The sequence below is a fragment of the Lithobates pipiens genome, unplaced genomic scaffold (assembly GCF_037356315.1).
Source record: "Lithobates pipiens isolate NorthernLeopardFrog02 unplaced genomic scaffold, aLitPip1_a1.2 Scaffold_8, whole genome shotgun sequence".
NCBI classification, from domain to species: Eukaryota; Metazoa; Chordata; class Amphibia; order Anura; family Ranidae; genus Lithobates; species Lithobates pipiens.
In genome coordinates this window covers 611,486,961-611,503,394 of record NW_027507903.1, presented here as the reverse complement: position 1 = coordinate 611,503,394, position 16,434 = coordinate 611,486,961, and the positions used below count along the sequence as shown (strand labels likewise).

Here is a 16,434-nt window from a genome sequence, read left to right as displayed (position 1 = left end):
ACCTACCTGTATATGTATGTACATCATTTTCCTGGGGCATTCATGGGTAACACTTGTGTGCCCAGCAGTCTTTGATGCCTTTATTTTAATGACCTTGACAATAAGTCTATGACTAATTTGCAGAATTATTACTTTGACCTTTGATCTGCATATGATATTTAAAGCAATCGCACCAGTAAAAAAAGGAAATTTATATTCCTATGTAACCCCTTCTTAACCCTTAGTTAACTTTGATTGCACCTATTAACTCCTTCCTCTTCTCCCCGTAACTGTTATTTTTCTGCAGATTTTTTTTTAAGCCGTTAATATGTACACATTTTCTTTTTTATTTATTTTTAGCCTTGCATTAAAAATGTGAAATGCGAGGGCACTGATTATCAGTGCCCTGATTATCTGTGTACATGTTCCCTGTGACATTGGCCGGTTACTGGCTCTGCTTTCCTCAAGCTGTCACTGTGTGTGAAGAAAGCACTGCTGATAACTGTCAAGTCTGTTTACATTGTGATCAGCTGTGATTGGACACAGCTGATCACATGGTAAACAGCAGCTGCGATTGGCCCTTTACCATTATCTGTGATCACCTGTGTCCAATCACAGCCTGAAGGACACAGCGATCATAGAGTGCACCGGATGCGCGCCCCAGAGGGCGTTTGGGGTATGGTTCTGGGAGGACGTCCTTCCTGGAACAACAGAGCCACGCTGTAGCCGTCTTTTGGCTATAGTGCGGTAAGGGAGTGGTTAAAGCAAACACAAGTACAAACTGGATGCTGGATTCAGATTTTCTAAGGGTCACTAAAATTGTCCCTGGGCATACTGGTTCCAGTATGGCACTCAACAAAACAAGAACTCTCTTCATTAACAGGGAAAGAACCCCGAAATGAGAGTCCATATACATACAATCCAATGAGAGTGCCAAAAAAGGTCTAAGAACCTAAATTTTTAATGATAACATTTATTCATAGCAAATTAAAGCCAGTGCATTTCTGGGGCCAATACACTCTGTCACACCTACCCCTAGCATTGATGGTCAGGCACTATAGCTGACTCTGTGTTCTTTACCTATAGCAGCCCCCTTTCTCATAAGGCAAGCAGGCCTACTCGTACTAGACAGAGGTGGACTGACAACTCATGGGGCCCCCGGGCAATAGGAGATTATGGGGCCCCCAGGCAATCAGAAATTATGGGGCCACACAGTATACAATCACACAGTATACACAGACATGTTTCAATTGGCTGAGAAGGTACTGGAGAGGTGGAGCAGCTATAATCTCTGGATTTTTAGACCAAAAGGATGTCGGTAAGGGACATTTCAGAGACAGATATAAAATAAAATCTTACATACTGTCCCTGGTTTTACTGAGACTGGCAACCCTGATGGGGCCCCTTAGTGGCCTGGGGCCCTCAGGCAGTGCCCGAGTGGCCGAATGGTCAGTCCGCCCCTGGTACTAGGTTGCCCCCCCCCAGGTATTATGCCATACCTCCCAACTTTTTGAGATGGGAATGAGGGACACCTATCAGCAAAAGTATGCAGGCATAGGACACACCCCTTGACATGCCCCCTTAAAGGAGAATTGTACAAAAAACTAATTGGTTAAACCACTGCTATTCCTTTATTTTGGCTTTTGGAATTTACAAGCAATTTAGAAATCAGATGAAAGGTTTAGCGCTGGAAAACACTTTTTTGATAGATAAAAAGTGAATTTTGTATACAACCCTATAGATTAATATTCATTATAGCAAAAAGTAAAAAGAAAATCAGTTTTTTTTCAAAATTGTCGCTTTTTTTGTTTATAGCGCAAAAAATAAAAAACACAGAGGTGATCAAATACCACCAAAAGAAAGCTCTATTTGTGGGGAAAAAAGGACGTCAATTATGTTTGGGAGCCACATCTCTTGACCATGCAATTGTCAGTTAAATCAACGCAGTCCCGAATCCCAAAAAAGTGCTCTGGTCTTTGGCCAGCCAAATGGTCCGGGGCTGAAGTGCTTAAAAACTTTGACTGATCTTAAAGTGATACTAAAGTAATTTTTTTGGATGAAAATAACAAACATGTCATACTTACCTGCTCTGTATAAACGTTTTGCACAGAGCAGCCCAGACCCTCTTCTTCTTGGGTCCCTTGTCAGCGCTCCTGTCCCCTCCCTCCTGTTTAGTCCCCCCCCACAGCAAGCAGCTTGCTATGGGGGCAGCTGAGCTGAGCCGCAGCAACGTGTATCCATTCAGACATAGAGCCAAGGTTCAGCCCTGCCCCCTCTATCTCCTCATTGGCTAATTGACTTTTATTGACAGCAGTCGGAGCCAATGGTGCCACTCAACCAATCAGGAGGGAGACTCCCGGATGGCCAAGGCACTCATGGACATTGCTGTATTGAGTGGGTGCTCAGGTAAGTATTAGAGAAGCTGAGGGGGGCTGCTGCACACAGAAGGCTTTTTATTTATTTTTTATAATCGTATTCTTATTAAATATTTTCACCTTACAAATGCAGCACAGTAAGCTCGGCAGGAGCTAGAATGATTCAAACAAGAAATGAAGAACAAACAAAATGAAAAAAAAATGACAGGCATCCAGGTTGAAAATAGATGTGTTTCCATAAAAAGAGCTGTATAATGCAGACCAGTTAAGGGCTATAACAATATTTCTCTGGATTACAGCTGGGAGTATATAGCAATTTTGAACAACATAAAAATGTATACCATTGGGTGAGGGGATAGTAATATGGGTGGTACCCAGAAGTCAACAAGGGATGCAAAAGTATAAAGGGGAGCTATGTCAGGGAGGTACGGGGGTGTAAGGATGAATGTGAACCAGATAGGATCAGGGGGAGAACCATATTCAGATTTCTCCCATAACTCCCAGACACCATCGAACCTATCAACAGTATCCGCCACCAGTGCAGTCATATGCTCCATTCTTCGAATTTCGGCAATGACATTGAGAAGCTGTTCCGGGGGGGGGGGGGGGGGTGGGGTTCAACCAACACATTGGGATAACGCTCTTAGCTGCTAATAAAATGTATGAGGCTAATTTGTTTGAATTTTCCCCAAATCTGGGAAGGGGAGGCCAAGGAGGAGATGTAGCGGGTCCAATGAGAGAGGAGACTCAAATAGTCGTTGGATCAGGGACATCACCATGGACCAGAAAGGTGTTATTAACTCACATTGCCAGAATATATGGTAATGAGCACCTCTGGTCTTACCACATCTCCAACAAAGAGGGGACATATAGGGATCATAACAGTTTAAGATTTCTGATGTTCTATACCAGAAGAAGAGTATTTTGAGTGCTGACTCTCTCTGCGCCATACATCGGGATATCTTGGAGGTGGAGGACCAGATCCTGCCCCACTGAGGGAGAGAGATAGGCTTTTGGGTGATTTTTGCATGTAAGTGTGAAGTTCATCTGAAAGTGGGGATGAGTCCTGAAGTATTTGGTAAAAAAATCTGAGATTAATCGCGTTTGATGGGGGCCCTGGGAGCAGATGAGTTCAAAGATCATTGGTTTAGATCGGTGATGGCGAACCCTGGCACTCCAGATGTTTTGGAACTACATTTCCCATGATGCTCAACTACACTGCAGAGTGCTTGAGCATCATGGGAAATGTAGTTCCAAAACATCTGGAGTGCCAAGGTTTGCCATCACTGGTTTAGATAAAATAAGGGTAGAGGAGAAAGTCAACAGATAATGACTTATTTGGAGATAAGAGTAGTGCAAATTTTTGGGGAGTTGGTATTTAGACTGGAAGTTAGCGAAGGTTCAGAATTTACGTGTGGCTGGGTGGACAAAATGGAGTCCTTGAAATAGGCCAGCCTGTGCCCAGGGGGCCATATGGAGTGGGATAGGCTGTCTGGGAGCAGTGGGTTGAAGAGTACATTAGATAATGGGGGCATGGCAAAGAGAGAGAGAATTTATTGAAACAAGTGCACCAGAGCTTTAGTGTGAACAGCATAGAGCTTAAACAAAAGCTATGGAGTTTGGGGTCCTGAATCAGGGTGGGCGACCAGACTACTACTCAGCAGGGTGGTCTCTACCACTATCCAGGGGATGCTTTAATCCATTATCTTTCTTGGTAAGTGTTGATGTGATGTTTCCTTTGTGTGCTTAGCTCATTTTTCCTGGATGGTCAATATATTTGCGAAGCATAGGACCATATACATCCAGAACACAGGTCAATTACTTTTTTGACCTTTAAACCCCCAAATTATTACTTTCATGGTTATATTCACATATATATTCTTAGATTTACTTGCCATGGCATTCATGTTTTTTATATGTGTCCCCACCTTTGTTCTCTGGTGTTTAGGGCGTTCATTCGCTCAGACCAATACCATACCTTTTCCCCTGCTGTTTTAGTTGCGATTTTTATAAGCACTTACTCTGGTATGGATCAGTTTTCAGCTTTCATTAATTACCTTGGACTCTTGGAGATACATATGTTTGGTGCTCTTATTGGATTGTATGCATTTTAGGGTTGGATATATTTTTATTATATGCCAGGTAGTGTAAAATAACATACAAGAAAACAGGCAACTATATCATTTCTGTCACCAATAACATCATATAAGGCACATTGGTAGGCACAAGAAGACAGGGGGGGGGGGGGGGGGGAGGTGAATACAGCAAGAAAGGGGGGAGAAAAAGAAAGAAAAAGGGGGGGGGAGAAAGGGGGAGAGCACAGCAAATGCATTTAACGGAAAGGGTATGTGCAGGATATGTACCATTGTTGTTGGTATAAGATACACCATAAATGCCCAACTAAGAGGCAGAAACAACCAAGTTCCACCTTCCAGTGTCACTTGTGGCCATTGCGACATCACCATTCTCCGCCCAATCTTGGCGGTAAGTTTGCTTAGGAGATCTTAAGATTATTAAGAAACAGTTCCGTCTGAGAATGGTGTTGCCAGATGGACCACAGCATGGTGAACCTATCATAAGTATCGTCCGCCTTCGCCTGCAATTCCTCCATGCGCATTATATCATTAAGGATATCCACCCACTTAGAAATAGGGGGGGTGGAGTCCTTCTTCCAGTATAAGGAAATGGCATGACGAGCTGCTGAGAGAAAGAATCTCAAAAGACTACTCTTCTGGGACCGAATTGTCCTAGGAAGGATGGATAGGAGAGCAGACAAAGGCGAAGGAGGTAACGAAGTCTGATATACTTCATTATAAATCTCGAAGATCTTATCCCAAAATGGACGAACCTTGTCACAGTCCCACCAAATTTGGATGTAGGATCCCTGCGCTCCGAGACATCGCCAACATAGGTTTGTGGTTGATGGGAACATCCTGTGTACCGAGACCGGAACCCTGTACCATCTCGACAGCAATTTGTAGTTCTTCTCTTGGGTAAACCCTGACCTGGACGAGTGATGCGTGTGAGTAAAGGAGGTAGACCACTGTGTTGGGGAGATCTCTATATTCAGGTCTCTAGACCATTTACTCGTGTATGCGGGGAGAGCGTCATATAATCGAGTTTGGATGTCTTTGTAAATTAACGATAAAGTGTGTCGGGGTTTGAGCTAGATTGCAGAGGTCCTCAAATAACATGAGTGGTCTGTGTGTTCTACCTGAGAGGTGAAGGTCTCTGCAAAGCTGGTTTAGCGAAATTGTAGTCAGCCAGTCTGTCGGGATAGCAGTCTGTGGGTCTGGAGGGGGATGGAAATGTCCAGTAGTAGGATGGAGATTGTATGTATTTTAATGCAAATGTCCACCTTTGAAAATATGAGCTCTTCTGCTTCTTCCCACCTGAGCGATAATCCCAATGTGTTCTTTTCATAGACAGGATCCATAATACTTCTGGACAACACTGCATTGATCAGCCTACAAGAATGGAATCTTTAGTTGGAGGAGAAATAACAATTCCCTGCCAGATTGCATTTCCAGTAAAGAAAAACAAAATCAAGTCTGTAAATGTCGCAGTGAGAGCGTCAGCCGATAGAAATTATTGTGGACGTGAAAATGATGAAATTTACAACAAAACAGAAACCTCCATGATGTCCTCCAACCACCAGGAAAGGATAAATGTGCATGTGGATCTAGACCACAGAAATGCAACCATAACTATAAAAAATTTACTAGCTTCTGATGGTGCTAAAAATTATTGTTTACGTTTGAAACTCAAATTTGAAGGCATCCAAAAGGCGGAGGAATGGCAGGATGCATGGGGCACTCTAGTTTTGGTGAAAGGTAAGGCAAGAACAAGCTTTTTAATGCCCAACACCAGACCCCCCTCCCTTTCTCTTGGAGCCCCCCCCCCCCCACACACTGTTTTAAAAAAAAAAAAAAAACTTTTTATTAGCTTGCCTTACAAATGGAACATTAATTACGATCTGCGTAACATTGGAGAGATATTAGTTACAAGTACTAAAATTATGTAACAAGGCCATGACTTGTGGATGTGAATAAATTGCATAAGGGCATGAACAATGAATAAGTGACTATATAACATTAAAAAATAAATGTTAAATTTGATGGTCAAAGTCCAAAATCTATCCCCATTTGTTTTTAAATTGTATATATTCACTTATTCATTGTGCATGCACATATGTAGGGACTTTAATTTGCTACAAATTGCGGGTTAATTTGTTATTTTTTTATTCATGTATTCATTAATTTATTTACTTGGTGCAATTTATGTAAATATATTTTAATATAATTTTAATATTGAATGCATTAAGGTTAAAAACCTTGAGGGTTTACATCTCCTTTAGCTGACATACTGCCACTAACTGCCACTTATACTGCCACTAAAGGCGCAAACTCAACAAACTCAATTGATAACTATGGGGCGGGGTCAAATTTTTAAATTTTGGTGATTTGTAGGTCTAATAAAGAGGCTTTTGTTAAACAAAAAGGCATGGGAAGCTGGAGAGTGCCCTCATGTACCAATGCAAAAGTGAAAAAAAAAAGCAATATATCGCTGGGAGATGGCCAATCACATCTGTCACATGATATAGATGCAACGCCACCTCCCCTCATTAAAGCCCACTTAAAGGGGCATTGGGGAGAAGGCATTAAAGTGATTACAAAGTCTCTTTTTTTAATTTAAAAATGACAAACATGTTATACTTACCTTCTCTGTGCAGTTGGTTTTGCACAGAGCAGCCCTGATCCTCCTCTTCTTGGGTCCCTCACAGCCCTCCTAGCCCCTCCCCCCTGTTGAGTTCCCCTACAGCAAGCAGCTTACTATGGGGGCACCCAAGCCAAGCCACAGCTCCATGTGTCCATTCAGACATGGAGCCGCATGGCCTGGCCCCACCCCCTCTCCTCATTGGCTGACTGACTTTGATTGACAGCAGTTGGAGCCAATGGCGCTGTGATGCTGACTCAGCCAACGAGGAGGGGAGTCCCAGCCAGCCGAGTGCCTTGTGCAACATCACTGGATCTAGAGGGAGCTCAGGTAAATATTAGGGGGGCTGAGGGGGGCTGCTGCACACAAAAGGCTTTTTATCTTAATGCATAGTATACATTAAGATAAAAAACCTTCTGAAATCACAATCCCTTTAATGAGTTAACCTTCAAATTCAATATAATAACATTCCAGTAGAAGTTGCTGTTTTTGTTCTGTACGTTGCCCTATATTTATATAGTTTTGTTGAATCTGTCAGGTGAACGTGAACCCGGTGTGGAGACCATTCCAGTTATCTTTGCTTCTCCTGGAGAAAATGTGACGCTTCTCAGTCATATTAAAATTAGGAATGGAAATACTTTACCCAACATTACTGCCTGCCGTATAGGACCGGGGACACCTACACAAAGCTGCTTGTTCAAGGATTCTATTTTATCCTTCAAAATAAATCAAGTGAATCGGAAACACCAAGGATCCTATTGGTGGGAAATAGAAACTTCTACAAGTAAGGGAAAAACATCATCTAACCATCCTGGACCGGATCTTCAAATTATAGGTACATTTTTATGTAATTTTTAATGCTATTGTTGTTCATTTTTTAAAGTGAAAGTGACACAGTCTGTATATATATATATATATATATATATATATATATATATACACATAAGTACACACACACACTTGTGTGCATAAGTTTACACACCCTGGTAGAATTTATGATTTCTTGGCCATTATTCAGAGAATATAAAGGATAACACAAAAACTTTTCTTTCACTCATGGTTAGTGTTTGGCTGAAGCCATTTATTATCAATCAACTGTGTTTACTCTTTTTAAATCAGAATCACAACAAAAACTACCCAAATGACCCTGATCAAAAGTTTACATACCCCAGTTCTTAATACTGTGTATTGCCCCCTTTAACATTAATGACAGCTTTTGTGGTATTTGTGGATGAGGCTCTTTATCTTCTCAGATGGTAAAGCTGCCCGTTCCTCTTGGCAAAAAGCCTTCAGTTCCTGTAAATTCTTGGGCTGTCTTGCATGAACTGCACATTAGATTTCTCCCCAGAGTGGATCAATGATATTGAGGTCAGGAGACTGAGATGGCCACTCCAGAATCTTCACTTTATTCTGCTGTAGCCAATGACATGTTGACTTGGCCTTGTGTTTTGGATCATTGTCATGTTGGAATGTCCAAGTACATCCCATGCGCAGTTTCCTGGCTGATGAATGCAAATGTTCCTCCAGTCTTTTTTGATAACATACTGCATTCATCTTGCCATCAATTTTGACCAAATTTCCTGTGCCTTTGTAGCTCACAGATCCCCAAAACATCAGCGATCCATCTCCATGTTTCACAGTAGGAATGGTGTACCTTTCATTGTAGGCCTTGTTGACTTCTCTCCGAATGTAGCGTTTATGGTTGTGGCCAAAAATCTCAATTTTGGTCTCATCACTACAAAATGACTTTGTGCCAGAAGGTTTGAGGCTTGTCTCTGTGCTGTATGGCATATTGTAAGTGGGATACTTTGTGGCATTTGCGTAGTAATGGCTTTCTTCGACTCGACCATGCAACCCATCTTTCTTCAAGTGCCTCCTTATTGTGCAACTTGAAACAGCCACACCACATGTTTTCAAAGAGTCCTGTATTTCACCTGAAGTTATTTGTGGGTTTTTCTTTGCATCCTAAATAATTTTCCTGGCAGTTGTGGCTGAAATTTCAGTTGGTCTACCTGACCAACAGAACCCCTCATTTCCCACTTCTTGATTAGAATATGAACACTGCTGATTGGCATTCTCAATTCCTTGGGTATATTTTTATATCCCTTTCCTGTTTTATACAGTTCAACTACATTTTCCCACAGATCCTTTGACAATTATTTTGCTTTCCCCATGACTCAGAATCCAGAAACGTCAGTGCAGCATTGGATGAAAGATACAAGGGTCTGTCAGGAGTCCAGAAACTCATTGACCTTTTATACACACACACTAATTACAAGCAAACAGATCACAGGTGAGGATGGTTACCTTTAATAGCCATTCAAACTCCTGTGTGTCCACTTGTGTGCATGTTATCAGGTCAAAATCACCAGGGTATGTAAACTTTTGATCAGGGTAATTTGGGTAGTTTCCTGTGCAATTATGATTTAAAAAGAGTAAACACAGTTGATTGGCTGAAGACATTTAGAATCAACCACTAACCATGAGTGAAAGAAATGTTTTAGTGTTATCATTCATAATCTCTGAAAAATGGGCAAAAAATCATAAATTATATATATATATATATATATATATATATATATATATATATATATATATATATACACACACACACATATACTTTTTTTAATTAGTTAAATGTGAACTTTTACTTTCCAGTCTCTCCTTATCTAATGTTATAAAAATTCAGTTGCTTACAGGGCTCAGTAGCTAAAGCTGAAATTTACACACACAAGTAAATCAGAGCAGTGACTCCTCACCTTGCTGGCCTCCTTCTCTATAGTTCTATCTGAGGATACAAGTACACGATCAGATTTTCGGATGACCGTTCGTCCATTTTTTGTTGCATGCTAGTCTCATGTCGAAAGGGAAGAGGTTACTCACCATACAAAAATTTCTTGTACGACAGGATTCAACTTCAGAAGTGATGTCATGTGTTGAATAGTTTTGTATGTATTCTTTCATTTCTGAGCATGCGTAGTCTTGCTCTTATGATTTTTTTTCATATGAAAACTGCACCAATTAAACGAAGATCGGAAGATGAGTTCACATCTGACAAAAATGTTATAGTCTGCACATCCAGCTTTTGTCTGACGAAAAATCGTAATCAGCTGTCAAAAGCACCGTACTAACAATCCGAAAAATGGTAGATTGTTTGTCAGAAGTAATTTTACTTCTGATTTTCATATCGTGTGTATGGACCTTTAAAGTCAGAGGGGTTGATTTAGGCCCTTTTCACACTGGGGCACTTTGCAGGCACTACAGCTCTAAAAATAGCACCTGTAACGTGCCCTAAAACAGCTGCTGCTGTGTCTCCAGAATGCAAGCCGGAGGGCTTTCACACTGGAGTGGTGCGCTAGCAGGATGTTAAGAAAAACTCCTGCAAGCAGCATCTTTGGAGCGGTGAAATCAATGGGGCAGCGCGGCTATACCATCGGCAAAGCGACGCTGCATTTGCACTTTGTGGGCGGTTTTAACTCTTTTTCGGCCGCTAGCAGGGGTTAAAACCGCTAGTGGCTGAATACCTCCGATAAAATGTTGGTAAAGCGGCGCTAAAAATAGCGTAGTTTTACCGCCACCGCAGCTACCGCCCCAGTGTGAAAGGGGCCTTACTAAAACTATAGAGTGCAAAATCTGATGCAGCCCTGCATAGAAACCAATCAGCTTCTAACTTCAGCTTGTTCAATTAAACTTTGACAATAAAACCTGGAAGCTGATTGGTTTCCATGCAGAGCTGCACCAGATTTTGCACCCTTCAGTTTAAGTAAATCAAGCTCACAGCTAGGCTGTCTCTTTAGCTAACCAGTAGTGCTCTGTGAATCCTTTTTTTATGTATTAAATGTAAAGCAAAGATGATAACATATGTAAAGTAAAATGGAATAAAATGAATTATAGTTCTACTGTAAATATGTATAAAAAAGACTTAATTATTAGCAAGATTACCATTATTACTTATTCCTATTTTTATTATTTATGACATAGAATAAAATTAAAATGACTGCACTTATCAGACAAAAAGAGCAAGTGAATAAGTGAATGGATGAAACATAAATATGTTTGCTTTTTAGAAAACAAAGCTGCAACTTCCTTTGAGATAAGCACAGTAATTTTAATTTTATTTTGTGCGTATCAGACAAGAAGAACAAGTGAATAAGTGAATGGATAAAACATAAATAGGTGTGTTTTTTCAGAAAGCAAAGCTGCAACTTCCTGTGAGATATGTACAAAATGAATAACTTTATATATGAAGTTGCGCTATGCTCTCATGTGAGTGACTACTAGCAACAAATCTTAAAGAGGAAGTAAAGGCTAAAAAAAAACAGAAAAAAAACCACACCCTGTAAGGCAAAGGCATAATGAGCTAGTATGCATAGCATACTAGCTCATTATGAATAACTTACCTGAGAACGAAGCCCCTGAAGCGGTCCTCCGTCTTCATGTCCACCGCTGACATGGATCCCGGAGTGACTTCCGGGTCTCGCTGCTCCGGTGCTATGATTCAGCAGCGATGACGTCACTTCCACACATGCGCACGGGAGCCGACACTCGCGGTATATCACCGCGATCTGCAGCCTGCCAGTGCGCCTGCGCACTGGCAGCTGTCTAAGGCACATGCGCCGTAGACAGTGGTGGCTGTCTTCGGGTAAATATCTCCTAAACCGTGTAGGTTTAAGAGATATTTCGTGGACCTACAGGTAAGCCTTAATCTAGGCTAACCTGTAGGTCAAAGTTGGTTGTAAGGGTTTACAACCACTTTAATAATGCTAAATTATATACGTATAAAGTGACTCCGTACATAAATAAAAATTGATTGATTAATTGATTAGATCATGTTTTAAATCGTCAACTATTTTAAGCTGATTTTCAAAACATGAAATGAACACACGATACACCCAAGATTCGTGGTTAAAAAAGATAAAGACCTCCACCTCTGCACACACTGCTGCTTACCGACTCCAAATGATCTCCTATTACAGGAAACCACACTCGCTTGTGACTTAACACCCAGCCTGGGCCTTTTTAGAGATGGAACGGTATCCCAGCATCTTCACAGAATGTAATCTTTCAGGGGCATGTGTTGCCCACTGATCCCACCATGTCTGTATTCAGAGCTCACTCACCATCAATCTTATTCACACAAGAAAAGAAGCGTGTTTCCTTTCTTGTGTGAATAAGACTGACGGTGAGTGAGCTCTGAATACAGCCTCGTTGATTTTGGATGGAGTGAGAGATGATTCAAATTCCTGTCCGGTGATGTGTTGTCCCTGGGTTAACACATAGTGGCATTCAACAGTCCCCAGGACGATGTGTGACGAAACGCTTAGGAAGGAGAGACGTGCTGACGTAACCTCATTCATGCAGATCCCGGTGTGACGGGCTGCTATCGAGGGCTCATTTATACTGCAATATTTTATTGTTTTAACTGTAAGTGCAATGCTTTTTTATTTAAATAAGGTAGCCTAGGATTTTACACTATTGAAGTTTTTATGTCTTTTTGGGGATCAATGGGTAACATGTGCCCCTGAAAGATCACATTCTGTGAAGAGGCTGGGATCACCGTTCCATCTCTTAAATGGCCCAGGCTGGGTATTAAGTCACAAGCGAGTGTGGTCTCCTGTAATAGGAGATCATTTGGAGTCGGTAAGCAGCAGTGTGTGCAGAGGTGGAGGTCTTTTTATCTCTTTTAACCACGAATCTTGGGTGTATCGTGTGTTAATTTCACAGTTTTAAAATCACTTTAAAACAGCGGAATATTTAAAACATGATCTAATCAATTAATCAATCAATTTTTATTTATGTAAGGAGTCACTTTATATATATATATATATATATATATAATTTAGCATTATTAAGGTTTATTGCTAGTATTCACTCACATGAGAGCATAGCGCAACTTAATATAGAAAATGATTTATTACATATCTGCAATGTTTGTCCTGGATGCAAATCCATCCCCACTAGGGGGCAGACTAGCTAACCAGGTTTTGATTATAGAAGTTGGGGCAGACAGTGGTGGAAGTCATGTTCATAACCACTTTAGCCCCGGAAGATTTGGCTGCTCAATGACCAGGCCATTTTTTGTGATTCGGTACTGCGTTGCTTTAACTGACAACTGCGTGGTGGTGCGACGCTGTACCCACAAAATTGATGTACTTTTATTTACCACAAATAGAGCTTTCTTTTGGTGGTATTTGATCACCTCTACGGTTTTAATTTTTTGCACTATAAACAAAAGAAGAGCGACAATTTTGAAAAAGAAAAACACAATATCTTTTACTTTTTTGAAAATGGGGAGGGGAAATACTGCGCTAAACCAAAAATAAAATGAATGTGTATACAAAAAAGCAGCTAACACTCAAACAAAGTTCAAAGTAATGTGCAAAGATAATGTGTAGAGCTAAATATTGTGTAATAATGTAAATATCAAAAACGAAGGCAGATACCAAAGTTTTAGTGCTTGTGAAAATATACACGTGGAAAATATCAATACACAATGATAAAATCAAATAAATCTGTGAAAGTGATTCAGAATGTACTGAGTACAACAAAATAGTGTGCTGGATCACAGTCCAAAGAAGCCAAGTCCATAAGGAGTGGAGAGAGATGTTATTCCCCCATTCCTAAATGGGCTGGGATGTGTACTCCCGATAAACTGGATGATATGCCTATGGATACTTGTGCAGGTTCACATAGAAAAGGTGAGGTACCCTTGACGGAAATGGTGGACCCAAATACCATATGACAGTGAGTTAAACAAGCTTGAAAATCCTCCGTTCTGGGAGACTTCACGCTGGATGCAATGAAGGATGTACAGCTCCAAATCGTATAAACGACAGGCAATAGGCACCACGAGGCCAGATGGGTCCAGGACAATCCAGGAAGTAGAGGTGAGTAAGTGATCAGCAGAACCCAAAAATGGAAGGAAAAATAGAAGAGGGCTCCATATGGTGCAGGTCAACCAGGAATGGTTTATTCAAATATAAAAAATCTTGCAATGATATGCAAGTTACAGAGTATAAAAGTGATCACAAAAATCGATAAAAACATCTAAAAGCAATGTAGAACACATAGAAATGCTGTTCCGACGCGTATCGACAACAGGTCTTTAGCTGGGGCCTCTATAATAAATATACCAAATTTAAAAAAAAAATAAAAAAATTTTTTTTCTCAGTTTAGGCCAATAAATATTCTTCTACATATTTTTGGTAAAAAAAAAAAAAAAAAAATCACAATAAGTGTATATTGATATTATGACAGAAATGTAATACTTTTCCTGATGTAGTTTGAAAAAAAAAAAGGCTTAGATATCCTTTAACTGAACACTGCACAAGGGTCACTAATAACGTTTGTTCTTATCTATTAGGTAAAACAAATTCCTTAAACATCATCCAGTCAGAGGATACTGAATTCCATCGTCATACGACAATCAATTGCAGCTTCACTGTACAACAGAAGAGCGGTATATTAAGGACAGAAGTCTACTGGATGATCGGAGACCCAAGAGAGGACTATGTCTACCACCCAAACCCGGACTACATTCACCCGGATTACAAGGGCAAGACCAGACTGGTGGATGGCTCCAATCTTCTCCTGGAAGACTTCCATGGTCCAGATAACACCACCTTCTACTGCCGAGTGATCATAAGAAAATGCTTTGCTAACGAAAAAATTTTGAGCTCAATAAGGACAATTTTAGAGGATGGTGCTGGAACACGTTTAAGAATTAGAGGTATGCATTGACTGTAAATATCAAAAAGTACAATTACCCTTTAAATATTTAATGATGATACTCCCGCGCAGTTAACTACCTAATTAAAGGTAACAGAACCTACTGCAGAAAGCACCTGGTCAGCTGATCCTAGCAGATAATGAGATACACATAAACCCCATTGTGTACTTAAAAGTGGGGTATGCCTGTAATTTGGTAATGATGAGGCTGCGCTGTGGGCTCACTGATAATTACTGAGAATAAATATAAAGTGCAAAAAATAGATACAAATAAACCAGTAACAAATACAGTAAGTCATATGATAAAGTGCATATGTAAATTAATCTATAATTTCATCCCAACAAAATAGTGACACATATTATAGAAGGAGAAGTTTCTCCTTGGAGTTTTGTACTGCAGCTAGGGATGAGACGAACCAGAACATGCGAACAGGCAAAAAATTTGTTCGAACACCGTTAAAGTCTATGGGACACGAACATGAATAATCAAAAGTGCTAATTTTAAAGGCTTATATGCATGGTATTGTCATAAAAAGTGTTTGGGGGACCTGGGTCCTGCCCCAGGGGACATGTATTAATGCAGTTTTTTCGGGAGCAGTGATTTTAATAATGCTTAAAGTGAAACAATAAAAGTAAAATATTCCTTTAAATTTCGTACCTGGGTGGTGTCTATAGTATGCCTGTAAAGGGGCGAATGTTTCCCGTATTTAGTACAGTCTGACGTGTTTCTAAAGGAAAAAAAAAAAATATTTAAAACTACTCGCAGCTACAATGTATTGTCGGGTTCGACAATACACATAACAGTTCATTGATAAAAATGGCATGGGGATTTCCCCACAGGGGAACCCTGCACCAAAATTAAAAAAATAAATGGCGTGGGGTCCCCCCAAAAATCCATACCAGACCCTTATCCGAGCAAGCAACCTGGCAGGCAGCAGGAAAAGAGGGGGGGGGGAGAGAGCGCCCCCCTCCTGAACCATACCAGGCCACATGCCTTCAATATTGAGAGGGTGCTTTGAGGTAGCACCTTAAAGCACCTTGTCCCCATGTTGATGGGGAGAAGGGCCTCGTCCCCACAACCCTTGCCCGGTGGTTGTGGGAGTGTGACACTTCGATTCTTCTGACACTTCCTAAATAACGGAGGGTGGGGCGAGTCAATGTTCGAGTCAAACATGAGTTTGACTTGAACATAAAGCTCACCCCTAACTGCAGCCAAAAAATTGGAATAAAGGTAGAAAAATATTAATTTTGATTAAAAAAATGTCATACAATATAGATTGTGTTAAAACATTAGCACTGTAACTGAAGCCATTGTATATACATCATGGTAATGCAGTCATAAGTGTACATAAAACACATATAGTATGGTATAATCATACTAAAAACACTGACGCGTTTCAACCATTAGTAGTAGAGGTCTTCTTCTGGGGGAAAAGGAGTAAGGAATATAATAGAGAGAACATACATTTGAACAACAATATATATGTAACATCAACATATGTATTGCCAGAATATAACCATATTTACCAAAAACGGCTGTAAAGATGGCCTCCAAAGTGTTGTGCTTGAAGGTTGCTAAGAGATCCAGGCGGCATGGCAAGAGGTCCTGGCCTACAGTGCTGAGGAAGGGGTGAAG

General features: G+C 40.6%; 1 protein-coding gene across 1 annotated transcript in view; it reads left to right on the top strand.

Moving 5' to 3' along the window:
- LOC143961376 (uncharacterized) overlaps positions 1–16,434 on the top strand; it is a 50,015-nt gene that overhangs the window by 5,146 nt on the left and 28,435 nt on the right. The window contains exons 2-4 of the mRNA XM_077470642.1: positions 5,780–6,187; positions 7,609–7,905; positions 14,434–14,799. Coding sequence (XP_077326768.1) covers positions 5,780–6,187; positions 7,609–7,905; positions 14,434–14,799 — 1,071 coding nt within the window. The remainder of the gene's footprint in view (positions 1–5,779; positions 6,188–7,608; positions 7,906–14,433; positions 14,800–16,434) is intronic.